The 15,747-nt window shown below is 45.8% G+C and overlaps 2 protein-coding genes across 5 annotated transcripts in view; both read left to right on the top strand.

Moving 5' to 3' along the window:
* Positions 1–15,747, top strand: part of FAT3 (FAT atypical cadherin 3) — a 401,703-nt gene that overhangs the window by 178,444 nt on the left and 207,512 nt on the right. The window lies entirely within an intron of this gene.
* Positions 10,057–14,737, top strand: LOC149920323 (uncharacterized). Its single transcript, XM_090134049.1, has 2 exons — positions 10,057–13,890; positions 14,219–14,737. Exon 1 carries the CDS (start codon positions 11,992–11,994, stop codon positions 13,873–13,875), a length of 1,884 nt encoding a protein of 627 aa, XP_089990175.1. The 5' UTR covers positions 10,057–11,991; the 3' UTR covers positions 13,876–13,890; positions 14,219–14,737.

The following is a 15,747-nucleotide window of genomic DNA, read 5'->3' as shown; positions in this document are numbered from 1 at the left end:
AGGATCTTTTATTTTCTTTGTTGGTTTGAGAGTTCAAACAGTGCCAGCAAACTGACAACTTTCTGCTGTGACTCACTGTGTCTACAGGCAGCATGAAGGCCCTGACACAAAATTTTTACATCCTTTTCTGGGATGCAGGAGAAGTTAGCCTCAACTGGAGAGAGGAAGTTCTGAAGGATGTGGGTGCTTTTATGGCAATCAGATCTATTTCTCCTCCAGTACTCCTTGTATGCTTTGTCTGTAGGTACAAGAAACCTTTTAGTTAGAAAACCTATAACTTCCTACATTATTACTGCACATGCCCCAACACAAGAAGGGCATGGAGCTTTTGGAGCAGGTCCAGAGGAGGGCCACAAAGATGATCAGAGAGCTGGAGCACCTCTCCTATGGGGACAGGCTGAAAGAGCTGGGACTCATCAGCCTGGAGAAGAGAAGGCTCTGGGGAGACCTTATAGCAGCCTTCCAGTACCTGAAGGGGGCCTACACGAAAGCTGAGGAGGGACTTTTTATAAGGACAGATAGTGACAGAACAAAGGGAAATGGGTTTAAACAGGAAGAGGGTAGATATAGACTAGATTTCAGGAATAAATCCTTTACTGTGAGAGGGGTGAGACCCTGGAACAGGTTGCCCAGTGGTTGTGGATGTCCTCTCCCTGGAAGCGTTCAAGGCCAGGCTGGATGGGGTTGTGAGCAACCTGGTCTACAGGGAGGTGTCTCTGCCTATAGCAGGGGGTTAAAACTAGATGATCTGAAAGGTGCCTTCCAACCCAAACCATTCCACAGTTACAGACTGGCCCAACTCTGGATGGGTATTTTAAATATGAGGGAATGCAAGTAAACAGCGTGCATTTGGACCTGTTTGGTAAATCATGGAATCATAGAATATCCTGAGTTGGAAGGATCATTGAGTCCTGGCTCCACATCAAAGAGCATTGTCCAATTGCTCCTTGAACTCCAGCTGCTCGGGGCTGTGCCCACAGCCCTCTGGTGCAGAACCTTTCCCTCATCCCTACCTGATGCAGCTCTGTGCCGTTCCCTCAGGAGCAGGGAGCAGAGCTCAGCACTGCCTGTGAGGAGCTGCAGTCGCCATCAGGCCTCCCCTCAGCCTGCTCTGCTTGGAGTTGCACAAACCAGGGGACCTCAGCCACTCCTTATATGTCTTTTACCCTCTCGACACTTTGCAGCCCTCCTTTGAACTTTCTCTAATAGCTTTATGCCTCTTTTATATTTTGGTGCCCAAAACTGCACCCAGTGCTCGAGGTGAGGCTGCCCCACATAGAGCAGAGAGAAAGAGTTGCTCCCCTAGGAGCCAGAGTCTGCCACAGAGCTGTGAAAGCAAGGCCAGCACACCACCTCTGCTGTGGGTGCAGATGGGCCTTTGGGGCTCTGCTAGATCATGTCTGTGGTTTATAGAGGTTGTTTGGGGTCTAAGCCACGTGGATGGGGTTAGAGTTAGAATGGGGATGCACACAGCCCTGCCATGCATCTAACTGCTGTCATCTCATGGGAAGGTCTTTGTTTTCTCACCTCTATTTTCTTTCCTAGCACACGGCCAAGCATCATTCTGCGTCTCAGAGCGTGCTTTTATCTTGTGACCTGATATTCATAGGTACAAGCACTAAGTGAATAATGTCGCACATGAGTACGTGTGAAACCATAAATCACCCACGCTCCTGAAAGGGAGCCTTGTTCTGCAGCCTGGTGGAGCCTACTTCTACAGCTCAGGGTCCAATTCAGCAAATCAGGATTTTTCTTTAGTTTTACTGCGCAAGGGATACTGCCGTACATATTTTTGTGAGGGGGTGGTTAAACTGTTTTTCAAATAACTGAGAATGACTCTCTTGGTTACATTACCGCAGGGAAAGGCGGTAGTGATTCCTGTGCTTCTGTTTCTCAGTGACATCTTGTGCCCAGCAGTGATGGAAGAGTTCTCACTGTCTGGCACACTGCCTGCCTGTCATCAGGGTCAAGCTAACACCTGGTAGGGTTGATGGAAAGCTTGGGCTTTCCCTTCTTGCCTTGACTTTTGTGCAGGGGAGGACTTGATCTCTGCATTTCGCTCCTGCAGTTGGAGGAGCAGCACTGGTGGGGGCTGGGATTTGGGGCTGCAGCCAGGGACCAGGCAAGCAGAGGGACTGAGCCCATGGGATGCCACGGCAGTTCCCAGCCTGCTGAGTTATTTCAGGATGAGAAGCTTGTGGAAGAAGGTAAATAAAACGTGTGATGGAGTTATAAAAAAATGATTGATTAGAGCTGTAAATTCTTCTTTTATTTCATGTATATGGGTGTTAATTTCACAGAACAGCACAGTGATAATTTACTGCATTGATTTATTAGTTTTTGTGCTCTGAAGAAAATAATGAATTTTAATTCAAACCACTACATTCTTTTTCCCATATATTGGACAAATCCAATAAAGTTCTCTTCAGCCTTATGTTGATTAAATGATATTTTAACTAACACTCCAGCAGATCAAACTTAGCTCTCACACACAGCGATTCTGTTGATGTTTATGAGTTTACTCTACATTCATGCTGGTCTGTCTGAGAATGTTGTTTACCTGGCTTTGGCTCTTGCTGGCCACGTTTAACAAAGACAGACCCCTGGCATTCCCAAAACAGTATTTGCTCAGGCTTTAAAGCACATTCAACTAGTGGGGTTAGAAACTATGCATGGAGGTCAATATATCATTTCAGAGCAGCAATTCTCAGCTTCTGGAAGCTGTCTCTGAACTGTCACACCAAGATTTGGCAGAGACCGGATGTTTTTGGACTGAAGTAATATTAATATTTACATAAGCTAATTTGGGAGTAGTGAGTGTCAGGTTTTAATTGATATGAATGCTAAGGAAGATAACACCCCTCTGGAGGCTTTTCTTTTTTTGCACTTACTGAAACAGCATAAGATCCTGCTGAGTGTGAATGCCACATTTGCCATGCCATATAAATCCTGGACTTCACCCTCCTTCATACCTCCCGATTTTTACATCTGCTTTTGTCTTCTATACTCAGGAGAACATTCTTGGAACTCTGCGATAAGTGCTTGCTCTCCAAGGCCCAAGTGATTCCATGTTGTTGCTTTTTTTTCCAGCAGAGGAAGAAAAAATGTTAAATATTACAGATTTTTTTTTAAGTTCTGCTGGGTTTTTGTGGTAGATAACATTTCAGAGGGACACATCTTGCTCTGGGAAGAACATTTCAGTCAGTCCAATTATTGACATTCATGCTGTACTTTGAGTTATGCCAAGGACCATATGGATAATGAATGGAAGCTGAAGCAACTTAGTCCCTGCTGCATGCAGACGTTCAGATCTTTTGGTTTTAAACTCAAGCTGCCTTCGGTCAATGGAAAGACTAATATTTATTGGTTCCATAAAGCAAGGGGCATTTAAAACTTCCTCCATATAAAACACCAGACCATTTGAGAAGATGAAACAAAATAATTTTTTGATAACATTTCCAGGGGACTTTGGAGCAGCACTGTCAAACTAAATGTAGTTTCTTACTGTGTAAGAAGCATTTCATGCTACTTTTTAAAGAGGTCTGTTCTTCAAGAATAGACAACTTGATATTCATTCTTGAGCATCTATTCTTTCTGCTTCCTCTGTAATTTTAGAGTTCTTCTGCATTATTGGAGGACCTGCCTGAGATTGCAGTTGATGGTGTTTATGCTATAAGCTCTTTTAAAAAATCCCATGAAATGAGATCTTAAGGCATCTTGTAAATGAAGGCCAGTAGTTTTTGGGTTGCTTGGTTGTAGTTTTGTGTCTAGGGGGGATTGTTCTATTTGCTTGTTTGTTTGTTTGTTTAATTGTATTCTAAGCTGCCATCTCCCTCCACGACACATTAGGTGCTATTGTGATCAAATTGGGAAATCACCTCCCTCCCTGCTGGAAGGTCCTTCTGCAGTGTGCCTGGTGGTATCTCCTGCACACAGCTGGTGTAGTGCCATGTTCAGCAGCTCCATGTGTTGTGCAACAGCTGCACAGATTGTGTCATGTTCATTGCCATTCATAGAACCATAGAATCACAGAAATGTAGAAAGGCTTGGCTTGGAAAGAACCTTAAAGATCATCTCATTCCAACCTCTTTCCCATGAGCAGGGATGCTACATACTAGACCTGATCAGTTATCCCCAGACCCTCTCAAATTCAGCTGACCTGTCCAATATCATGTGAAACTTTGTGATGGAAGCAACCATTGATTGTAGATCTCTTAAATTAATGGTGAATTTGAAGACTTCATTCTCCCTTCTGTTATGAAATCATAGAATCATGTGAGTTGGAAGGGACATATAAAGGTCACCTAGTCCAACTCTCCTGCAATGAGCAGGGATATCCACAGCTAGATCAGATTTCCCAGGGCCTGATCCAGCCTCACCTTGAAAATTTCTAGGGATGAGGCATCAACCACATCTCTGGGCAACCTGTTCCAGTGCCTCACCACCCTCACTGTAAAAAACTTTTTTTCTTATATTCACCCTAAATCTATCCTCTTTGATCTTGAAACCATTTCCCCTTGTCCTACCACAACAGACCCTGCTAAAGAGCCCATCCCCTTCATTCCTGCAGCTCCCCTTTAGATACTGGAGGGCCACTCTCAGGTCTCCCTGCAGCCTTCTCTTCTCCAGGCTGAGCAGCCACAGCTCTCTCAGCCTGTCCTTATAGGAGAGGTATTCCATCCTTTGGATCATTTTTGTAGCCCTCCTCTGTATGTGCTCTAACTGCTCCATGTCTCTCCTGTACTGAGGACTCCACACCTGGACGTAGTGCTCCAGGTGATGCCTAACAGCACAGAGCAGAGGGGCAGGATCACCTTCCTTGCCCTGCTGGCCACACTGCTTTGGATGCAGCCCAGGATACGGTTGGCTTTCATTTTATTTTATTTTACATCCAGCTTTATACAAATAGTCAGTTCTCTAACAGTTGCACAGTCTAGCCCAATATATCATAACTGATCTGTAACTATCCATAAGTAACACAGATTTTTAAAATGTAATTCCCCTAGCGCATTAGCTAGCTTCCACTTTCTGTAATTTATGTTATATCAACACATACTAAACGATCTACTCTCTTTTCTTTCACCTCTCAATATTATTTAAAGTATAACTCTTAATGACTTCTTTATTATATGCTAACTATTAAAAATCAAGCTTCTAAGTATTTTAAAAGCTTTAATTTCTACTTTGGGATGGCTCATTCTTTACTTGACACCGTATTTCCGGTGGTTTGAGCTTGGGGTTAGCAGCTCGCAAATCAAAGGTCTGGGGATGTTGCAGTTATATATTAGTCAGTGGGACCTAAGCAACCTACTGGGCACCGTACAACATATTTGACAAAGGTGCTGCCTCAAGGAACTTGTCATAACAACAATAGTAATAGTAATAATAATAATAATTAGGAAAAAAAAAAAAATAACAGGGAGGAAAGGATGTAAATCATCAAGTCCATCTGCTTGTCAGTGCATATTTGCTCCCCAGAGCACATTCTCAATTAACTCCTGCAGCTCAGCAGTGACGCTGACTCTTCTTTTGATTTCAAATGAGTCATTTAAACTCACTGATCTTCTTTTTTCTTTTTTTTTTTTTTTCCCAACTGGAAATATTTTCTGACCTCATGCAATTGTTCTCAAAATTTGTCCACCATATAAAGCCTGCAGATCAAATGGACTCTGAAAATGCAAGCTATTGATTTTTCAGGCATCTCAGCATTCACAGACATCCATGTGCACTCATGTATTCGTAGGCAAACAAGAAGAAAGAGCAACATCACTTCTAAAATCATAGGTTAAAGAGGAATAAAAAACTCTTTTAGATTAAGTCTATAATCTAGTGCCACACCATTGATTCCATTAAAAAAGGAGAAAGCTTGGGCTCAGCTCACCTATCTCTTCCCTCTTCCATGGCTGTGATTTCCTCCATGCTCTGTGTTATCTGTGGAGGGGATGAAGGTGTGAGCTGTGTCACCTTAGTTGAGACTACAGTAATGCTGCTATTAATAAAATAATAAATCCAGCTTTATCACCTCTGCTGAACAGACTTGATTTCTGCTAGCAGTCAGTTTTGATTCCTGAACAGCTGAATACAGTTGAGCTTGCTGGATGGCTCTGATATCAAGTGCCTCTTTTAAAATTGCATTCACAGACACAATACTGCTCATAAATGCCGTTTTTTTAATAATCAGCAGATTCAAACATGGCATATAGAAATTTTAACCTTTCTTTAGATCTCCATGATGACCTTTTTTCCCTCTTTCACATTAAGAAGCTTTGTGACAATTTCCATTGACTTGACTGGTCTATTGTGTCCTCACTTACTCAATAAACATTTTTTAACCTGAGCTCCCTATTTGATTCAGTAGAGACTTATATGTCCGAAGGGCAGTAGCATGGCGTGAGCTCATGAATCTGTGTTTGCTCAAGGAAAAGGTTACTGCCTGATAGTAGAACAAAGCAGGGAAGCACAGATCTTGGGTTAATGTCATGCCAGTGGGGAGGAATCTCCCACAGATGTTAAGAGCTTCGGTCCATCACCTGTCGCAGTCCCATGCTGAACCTCTTCGACATTTCCCTGATGGAAAATAACTCCCTCCTGCCCTGCCTCATTACAGATTCTAGGACAGCAGGAATTTTGCTACTAATCCCATAAATTGATCTTGTTGTATGTTACAACTGTTGTGTTATTTTCAAAAACATCAGGAAAGCAGACCTCTATCATATTCATAACTCTGGCTGTCACCTTCTGTCTGTCAGTCTGATTTCTCTGTTCGTACATTTCCAGAAGCCTTAACCAGTCAGAACTGGTCAAGAAACCATCTATCTTTTTCATAGGTTGTTCTGTTCCTCCACTAGTTTGTAATTTGGACCATTGCATTCACTTGCAGGTAGACAAATACTTTTGATATAACTATTATTAATGACAAGCATAACTGAGATTATTGGGTGAATCTCTGCACTGTAAATATTGAGTCACAACCCTGTTAAACACATGCGAAGTCTAAGGATACTTGTCATATCCCGCCACACATTATTACGATAATAGCAGTGAATGCCCTTATGTTACAGTAATTGCTTGTGGCCCAAGCCTGAACTCTGGCAAGGGAAATTAGGTTTGTGAGTTATGGATGCTGAGACATGGAGCCTGTGAGTGTGGTGTTCATGTAGAACCCTGTGGGTGTGCCAGGAGCTGCCAGGGAGGAAAGTAAAGCTATGATGTTAGGCCAGGTGAGGAGAAGGCTTGGGGTGGGGGGATGATGACTTTTGATTTCTTTTGATTTGCTACTGCTTTTTAATCAATCAAGTAATTTGCATCTTGCTGTTGCCCAGCAGTCAGAGGTACTAATTGTGCCGGTGATTTTGGCAAAGTAGACATGCTGGGATCAGAACAGATATCACTAGCAGACACATCAAAGCAGATATTGCTAGGATCAACATTTTTATCTTTTCTTTCATTACTGTGAGTATGCTCGTATTGTCATCTTAGGTCAGGCACTTTTCCTGACTTGAATGGTGTATCCACACATTATTGTATGAGCATTTTCTCTTATCTCTTTATGGTCTGGAAGTTAGAAGCACAGCCTGCAGCCAATATTTGCTCCCAGGGTAACAGCCATCTTCAGCTCTTAAAAAACAGGGATGGAGACATTTCGAGCCTGAGAAAATGAGATTGACCTATGCTGTATGTGAGTATTAAAAAAAAAATAGCTTGGAAATGGGAAGAAGAGGGGGCAACTGTAAAGACAGGTGTGTTTGCATAAGCCATTATGATGTCAGTAATTGCAGTGCTAATTTTTCTTTGTCTTCCATCATAGGAAGTTGCATCAGCACCTAATAAACTTGCAAAGCTTCATCACCTTGCAATAAAGCTGAACTGGTCTGATCACAGCTAAGGTTAATAGCAGATTAATGTTATTTTTCCTCTTCCCTCTCTGACTCTCTGTCTCCATTAGAATTACTCTGTTATAACCAACGTTAATTATTTCCTGTGAAATTATTCTCCCATCACTTTCCCCCTTCCCTCTGTGTTAATGAGAGTGCTTTTCTCTCACTGGTAAGATTGACACAACTTCTTTGAAGTTAGTAACGCTGTTGCCAGTTCTTGCCAGTTAAGTATGTGACCTTATCAGTATAATTGTACAGATCGCATCGCCATATGTCTAGATGCACTGAGCTTAATTTAACAGAAGACATATATGTATAAAAATAAAGCAGTATGTGGGGTTAAATATTGGAAGACCCCCCTAATCACAGTTTTCATCTTATACAAAACTTTCTGCAGAAATCTTAGAGCCCCAAGTTATATGTAAAAAGTTTACTTGTAAGGGACTCTGGTCTCCTAGCTATATTTTCACATTCATCATCCCATGTCTTCTACGATATCTGCACTTTCTCACCTGTTGTACTTGCAAGGTGTCTCTTCCCTTGGTAGCAGAGTCCTTCATGCCATGTGGTGAGACAGAAGCAGTGCTGCCCCTTTTGTGCAAACCAGAAACTGAGGCAAAGAGAGTTGCTAATAAGCTATGCTAATAGTGAAGATATAGATTTAATTTACCTTCAGAACCACTGGCTATGTATAACATAAAGCCCTTCTGGTGAGGGCCCAGACTGCCTCACTGAACCTCAGATGCTGATCCCACACCTCCTCCCTCTCAGCTGCGGAGATTGCTCTACATGTGCACAGTGCTTTGGGTGGTCATGTAGGAGCACCTGTTTCCTACTCTATTTCTAATTAGCCCACCATTTCCCATCCTTGCATTTCAACTCCTCCTCTCTTGCCCAAAGGCAAGCTTGGGATGCCCAAGGGCAAAGAAGGATTCCAGTTTGTCCGTGTGCAGGACCTGAGTGGCTCTAATGAGGCCTCCAAGGCATGTAGAGACAGAGCTGACTCATGTCCCCTGGGAAGATAAAGTGAAGCCCATCACCATCAGCCTGATGCTTGCACAGCAGCTTGTCAGCATGTCTAATGTCGTGGGGCGATGAGGCAAAACTGGAGCTCTCACATCCCCGGCTGCCCCCACACAACTGTGCCCTTTGTTTCTCAGCAGTACATTTCTTTGTATTGTCTTTGCAAGAACATTTTTATTCATTGCATCCTATGAGTATGTCAGTGTCATTATCTGTTTTGGGTTTGCTGCCATCTTAAGAGAAATCTCATGTTCTTGTCAGATAGTTTACATGCAAGGAATCTGTGCTACAGTGATTTATTTGTCTGGCAATCAACAAGTAGCTTTTCAGATCTTTAAGGGATTTGGTTTTAAAACTGCGTAATTCCTGAACTTCGACTTAATAGCAGTGTATGAATATCAATGCACATTCACTTCTTTTTTAAAGTAGCCACAATACCCAAAAGATAAATGTAAGTCTGCTCTGCAAGAGATTATTTTGGCTATAGTTAATTTGCTTCCATTCACCATATGCTCATATTTTCTGACCTTCAGTTGAATCACTGTGTAATAATAAAATGTGCGGTATTAAAAAAAAAAAAAAGAGTTTATGAGAGAAGCACAGGTGTTTATAGTACTAAAACTTTGGCTGAGTGATGCAGCTTATACCACCCAAGAATTTCTCTATCTTATCCTTTAGCAGATATTATTACAAGAGGATATTGTCATTGCTGGAAAAATGTTCAAGTCATTTCTGCTAATGTGAAAACAGGGCATTTTTTAAATCTCTGAAGAAATGTTGTGTGCCCATGACTTCACATTATTCGGAGAGATCCTCTGGGAGAGACAACTGAGGAAGAAGTTTCTCCTCAGACAATTCTTGACATGGAATCTGGGAACATATTACAAATGACACTGGGAATTACTACTGAATTTAATCAATTGAATGTGTGTGAATTAGATTGATTAAACAGAGAGAATAAATACACAAAAGATTACCCTAAATAGGTACAGGGATGGAAAAATGACAGATAGTATTAACGGCTTAGATGAACGTGATGCAGTAGATATTTTTTCAGTGAATCTATAATTTCTTATGAGATTTATCTCTTTTTTTTTTTTCCTATTTCTTTTTCCTCTTCTTTTTTTTTTTTTTCTTGTAATACTTAATGTAATAGAAATTGGTTAAGGGAATGTTATGTATTAAAGGAAAAAAAAATAAGTCACACTACCAAACTTAACTGCAAAGTAGTCCGCAAGGACAAACTGCCACATTGAGTCAGTAAGCCTATGATCTGAATTTATGCTCGTAAGCCCCTCTCTTTGAGTTGTGTTGATTTGATGAGGAGAGAGTCCTCCACTGACTGACACTGGATACAGTGTTTCCATCACCCTCCCATGAGCTCAGCTCCCATCTCTCTAGTTTGTTCTCTCCTCCCACTTACCTGGTGTTGAGCAGGGAGGATCTAAAAAGAACAGCCGCAAGTGGCAGTGCAGGCTGGGACACAAGCTGCTGGAGAGGAGCTCTGGTCTAGCATTAGGTGGGATGGTTGGTGGCCCTGCATGTGGAAGGGGGGTTCCAGATTCATGATCCTTGAGGTCCCTTCCAACCCTGTCCATTCTGTGATATTGTGATTCTGTGAACCTCGGGGTCCAGGTGGACAACAGGTTGGCCGTGAGCCAGCAGTGTGCCCCGGTGGCCAAGAAGGCCAATGGGATCCTGCAGGGCATTAAAAGGAGCGTGGCCAGCAGGTCAAGGGAGGTGATCCGCTCCCTCTACTCTGCCCTGGTCAGGCCTCACCTGGAGTACTGCGTCTGGTTCTGGGCTCCCCGGTACAAAGAAAGGCCGGGATCTCCCGGAAAGACTCCGGTGGAGGGCCATGAACATGATAAGGGCCTGGAGCACCTCTCTTATGAGGAAAGGCCGAGCGACCCGGGTCTGTTCAGCCTTGAGAAAAGAAGACTCAGAGGGGATCTGATCAATGTCTGTATCTAAGGTGACGGAGGCAAAGAAACAAGGCCAAGCTCTTTTCAGCCGTGCGTGGTGACAGGACAATGGGAAACGGCCAAAATGGGAAGTTCTGCACAAACGTGCATAGGAACGTCTTCACGGTGAGGGTGACAGGGCACTGGAACTCCTGCCAAGGTAGGCTGCGGAGTCTCCTTGTCTGGAGATGTTCAAGACCTGCCTGGACGCCTACCTGTGCAACCTGGTCTACGCAGCCTGCTTTGGCAGAGGGGTTGGCCTCGATCATCTAGATCGAGACGGCCCTTCCAGCCCCTACACTTCTGTGACTCTGCGTCAGGGAGAACACTGTGTTGCTGAGGAGGAGAGGACAAATACAGGCACTGCTACGGGAAATGGAAAAGCAAAGGCTCAAATCTCTTGGTCTGTACTATCATATACTCTTTTATTTTCTTTCCCACGTATAAACAAAGGAAATTAATCCAGTATTCATTGTCGTTGGACTGAAGGGGTCAAAAGGATGGGAGAGGATCACCTCACCTCTGTTTACGTCTGCTTACGAGGGTGGATACTGATAGGACAAGGGGGAATGGTTTTAAACTAAGACGGGAGACGTTTAGGTTAGACAGTAGGAGAAAGTTTTTCACACAGAGGCTGGTGACACACCAGAACAGGCTGCCCAAGGAGGCTGTGGATGCCCCATCCCTGGAGGCACTCAAGGCCAGGCTGGATGAGGCTCTGGGCCGCCTGGTCTGGTGGTTGGCGACCCTGCACATAGCAGGGGCTTGAAACTAGGTGATCATTGTGGGCCTTCTCAACCCAGGCTACTCTATGATTCTATGACCTCGTGTGCTCATGAAAATTACAGAGTGCAGACGGACTGGAAGAAAGGGGAGGTGGAACACGCCGGTGGGATTTGGGTGTAGGGTCCCCAGCCCCGAGCTTGGGTGCACGGGTGCACCCACACCGGGGAAAGGCATTGTGACATCACAGGGCGGGGCGTGACATCAGCCTTTATTAAGTCATGCTGGAAGCCTCCCCCAGCTCAGACACGTGGGGCGGTCGCTCCGTCCTGGCAGTCGCTGCTGGAGCTCCCTCTGAGTGACAGCCGCTTGTGTGTTGAGAGTGGTCCTTGGGAGAGAACAGGATGAAGTTCAGCCTGACTCTCTTCCTGATCATACTTGCTTTTGTGTCTCCAATTCCTGACCTTTCCAGCTGTCTCAGCTGGGACTGGAATTGGGACGAAAAGCTGCTCCTTCCTGAGGAGCAGCATCCCTTAGAGACCAAGTGCCAGCCCTCCAGCTGGCTCTCCTGGCTTGGTCTAACCACCTGCCCCCTCACGACTGAGGATGGGAACAAAAGCCACGTCCTTCACAAGGAGCACAGATGGATTGAGAGCAAGATCCAGACCACCAGCTGGCTCTGCTGGCTTGGCCTAACCATCTGCTCTACCAAGATGGAGGACAGGAAGAAAAGCCAGGTCCTTCACGAGGAGCAGAGGCCGGTTGAGACCAAGGGCCAGCCCTCCAACTGGCTCTGCTGGTTCAGACTGAACACCTGCTCCTCCAAGACCGAGGACATGAAGAAAGACCACATCCTTCCCAAGGAGCAGCGTCTCGTTGAGTCCGAGAGCCTGCCCTCCAACTGGCTCTGCTGGTCCGGACTTACATCCTGCTCCCCCAAGACGGAGGATGCGAAGAAAGACCAGGTCCTTCACGAGGAGCAGCATCCCGTCGAGTCCAAGAGCCAGCCCTCCAACTGGCTTTGCTGGTTCGGACTGAACACCTGCTCCCCCAAGACCGAGGATGTGAAGAAAGACCAGGTCTTTCCCAAGGAGCAGCGTCCCGTTGAGTCCAAGAGCCAGCCCTCCAACTGGCTCTGCTGGTTCGGACTGAACACCTGCTCCCCCAAGACCGAGGACGCGAAGAAAGGCCAGCTCCTTCCCAAGGAGCAGCGTCCCACTGAGTCCAAGTGGAAGCCCTCCAACTGGCTCTGCTGGTTAGGACTCACATCCTGCTCCCCCAAGACCGAGGATGCGAAGAAAGACCAGGTCCTTCCCAAGGAGCAGCGTCCCGTTGAGTCCAAGTGGAAGCCCTCCAACTGGCTCTGCTGGTTAGGACTCACATCCTGCTCCCCCAAGACCGAGGACGTGAAGAAAGACCAGGTCCTTCCCAAGGAGCAGCATCTTGTTGAGTCCAAGAGCCATCCCTCCAACTGGCTCTGCTGGTTTGGACTAAACACCTGCTCCACCAAGACCGAGGACGCAAAGAAAGGCCAGGTCCTTCACGAGGACCAGCGTCCCATTGAGTCCAAGTGGAAGCCCTCCAACTGGCTCTGCTGGTTCGGACTAAACACCTGCTCCACAAAGGTCGGGGACGCCAAGAAAGACCAGGTCCTTCACAAGGAGCAGAGCCCGGTTGAATCCAAGAGCCAGCCCTCCAACTGGCTCTGCTGGATTGGACTGAACACCTGCTCACCCAAGACTGATGATGCAAAGAAAGGCCAGGTCCTTCCCAAGGAGCAGCGTCCAGTTGAGTCCAAGTGGCAGCCCTCCAACTGGTTCTTCTGGTTTGAACAAACCGCCAGCTCCACCAAGATCCAGGATGGGAAGAAAAACAAGGTCTTTCAAGAGGAGCAGAGCCCGGCTGACACTAACAGCCAGACCTCCAACTGGCTCTGCTGGATCGGACTAAACTCCTGTCCGCGGAATGGAGACAAAAAACTTGTGCATCCTGAGAAGAGGCTGCCCATTAATGCTGAGCGCCGTGCCTCCAACTGGCCCTTCTGGCTTGGCCTTTCTCCACACCCCAAATGGGTCCCGTACAGGGTCAGCGAGTCTCTTGTTCCAGAGGGCCCAAAGCAGCAGTCCCCGCGCACCGAGCAAAAGGCCTTCGGCGTGCCTGACATCCTGCGCCACCTCTTGGGCTTCCGTATGGAAATCCTGCTCATCTGCCTCTTAATAGATTTATCGAGAGACTGGTATATATTTCGGCTGCCGTGGATTGCCTACCGGCTCTGGAGAGCATGGTGAAGACACGAGGCACCGGTAAGCGACCAAGATTCATACTGCACAGAAGGGACTGCGGGTGGAGAGCAGAGAACCGCAAAGGTCTAGTCTGGGAGGGCTTCCAAGAAAAGCAGACCTCCAGAGGCCCATCAGCTCTCCCCACAGACTTGCCCGGCCGTAGGGCTGACACCTAGCCGGACACTCCCATGCAAAACAGGGCCTGCCGGAGGTGCGGTGAGCCCCACGGGTCGCCCCGAGCTGTCCTGGGAGGCTGGAAAAGCGGCGCAAGAATCAGAGCCCTGCAGGCTGATGCTCTGCAAAACAAGCCCGCATCCCTTTCTCTGCGCTCATGCCGTGTCATTTCCAGGGAACGGGACAAACGGCCTCAGCTTCCACAGGAACAGAGAGTGATTTCCATGAAGCACTTCTCTCCACCTGACAGCCTGTGGGTCAAATGGTGACCAAAGTTGGCACTGAAGGCACCTGCAATGACAACATCTCCTACTGGGTGGACACCAACCTCTCCCAGATCATCACCTCCATTTTCTAGCACTCAATAAATTAATAACATCATCATTGCTGCATCCTGTGTCATTGTGGTGGCAGTGGGTCCGGGACAGTGGCAGCACTAAAGGCCTTGGTGGAGGAGAGTGCTGCTGTACGGGGACTGGGGGCGTGTTCCTAGGGAGGAGGAAGGGTGCTGGGACGGGGATAAAAGAGGCATGGGTGGCTGGGAAGTGTCCAGAGACAGCCATGCCCCAGGGGAGAGAGCACATTTTGTTGCTTATCAACAAACACAAGGCAAGAAATGGAAACCTCAATAAGAGAATATTTTTCATTGAAATGACTGTATAGAGACATTCTCTCATAGAATAATTCGTCCACATTGAAAAGAGATTCATAAAGATCCGGACTGTGTATTTATTTGGCTTTTGTTGTCATGAACTCTCACCTTTACCACTGAGAATGCTTTTGCCTAAAAACAAAACACAACAAAAAACACAGTGCCTTCAGGATTCCTTAATTTTTCTTTATAGGGTGCTGCATGATAAAAAGAGAGTTCTTTTCATTTGTACTCTTCCTGTAGTATTTAAAAATAATTCAGAACTAAGTAGAATTCTATGAGGAAAAGCAAAATCTGTGCTGTGCTCCTGGTTAGCTGAAAATATGACTTTTTAATGTATTTATTTGCAGTTTTGTAGTACCTTCATAGCGGCATTCATGAAGCAGCACCCCACTGAGCTTGGCAGTGTAAGTGGAGTAAAAAATGTTTGCTGCACCAAAAAATTGCAGTCTCAAGGGAGCCTGAGACAACAGATGGGAAAAAGCAGATGGAGATGCCAGAAGAAAAACCAAGGTGGTATTGATCATCCTTCATGGAGACTACACTGTGAAAACAGACTCACAGAATCATAGAATCAGTAAGGCTGGAAAGACCATAAAGATCATACAGTGTAACCGTCAACCCATCACCATCATACTGCTAAACCTTGTCACCCAATGTGTTATCTACCCTCTTCTTGAACATCTCCATGGATAGTGACTCCACCACCTCCCTGGTGTGCCTGTGTGTGCCCACAACATTGTCCTGGGGCTGTGTCTCCTGGCACCAGGTAGAGCAGGAAGGAGATGTTGGAATGGGTTTGCCCTAAATTATTACAGGAATGGGAGAGGGAAGCAGTGGTGTTGTAGCATGTGGCCGACAGATTTCATCACATATGCCACTCTCAGCAAATTCTGACTGACCCTCCATGCAGGTGACTGTTTTGGATGCTCTGGCTTGGTGTTTGAGCACCCCACATGGTGCTCCATGGGGGCTGGAGCCTCAGGCTCCAACCGGCTTCCCCAAGTCTTGTTGTATGAATGGGCTTCAGGATGTGGTTGGCATTTCCGTGC

The sequence above is a fragment of the Phasianus colchicus genome, chromosome 1, assembly GCF_987193195.1.
Source record: "Phasianus colchicus chromosome 1, bPhaCol1.hap1.1, whole genome shotgun sequence".
Lineage (NCBI taxonomy): Eukaryota > Metazoa > Chordata > Aves > Galliformes > Phasianidae > Phasianus > Phasianus colchicus.
The sequence above is the reverse complement of the archived record's forward strand: the minus strand, read 5'-3'. Positions and strand labels throughout refer to the sequence as shown.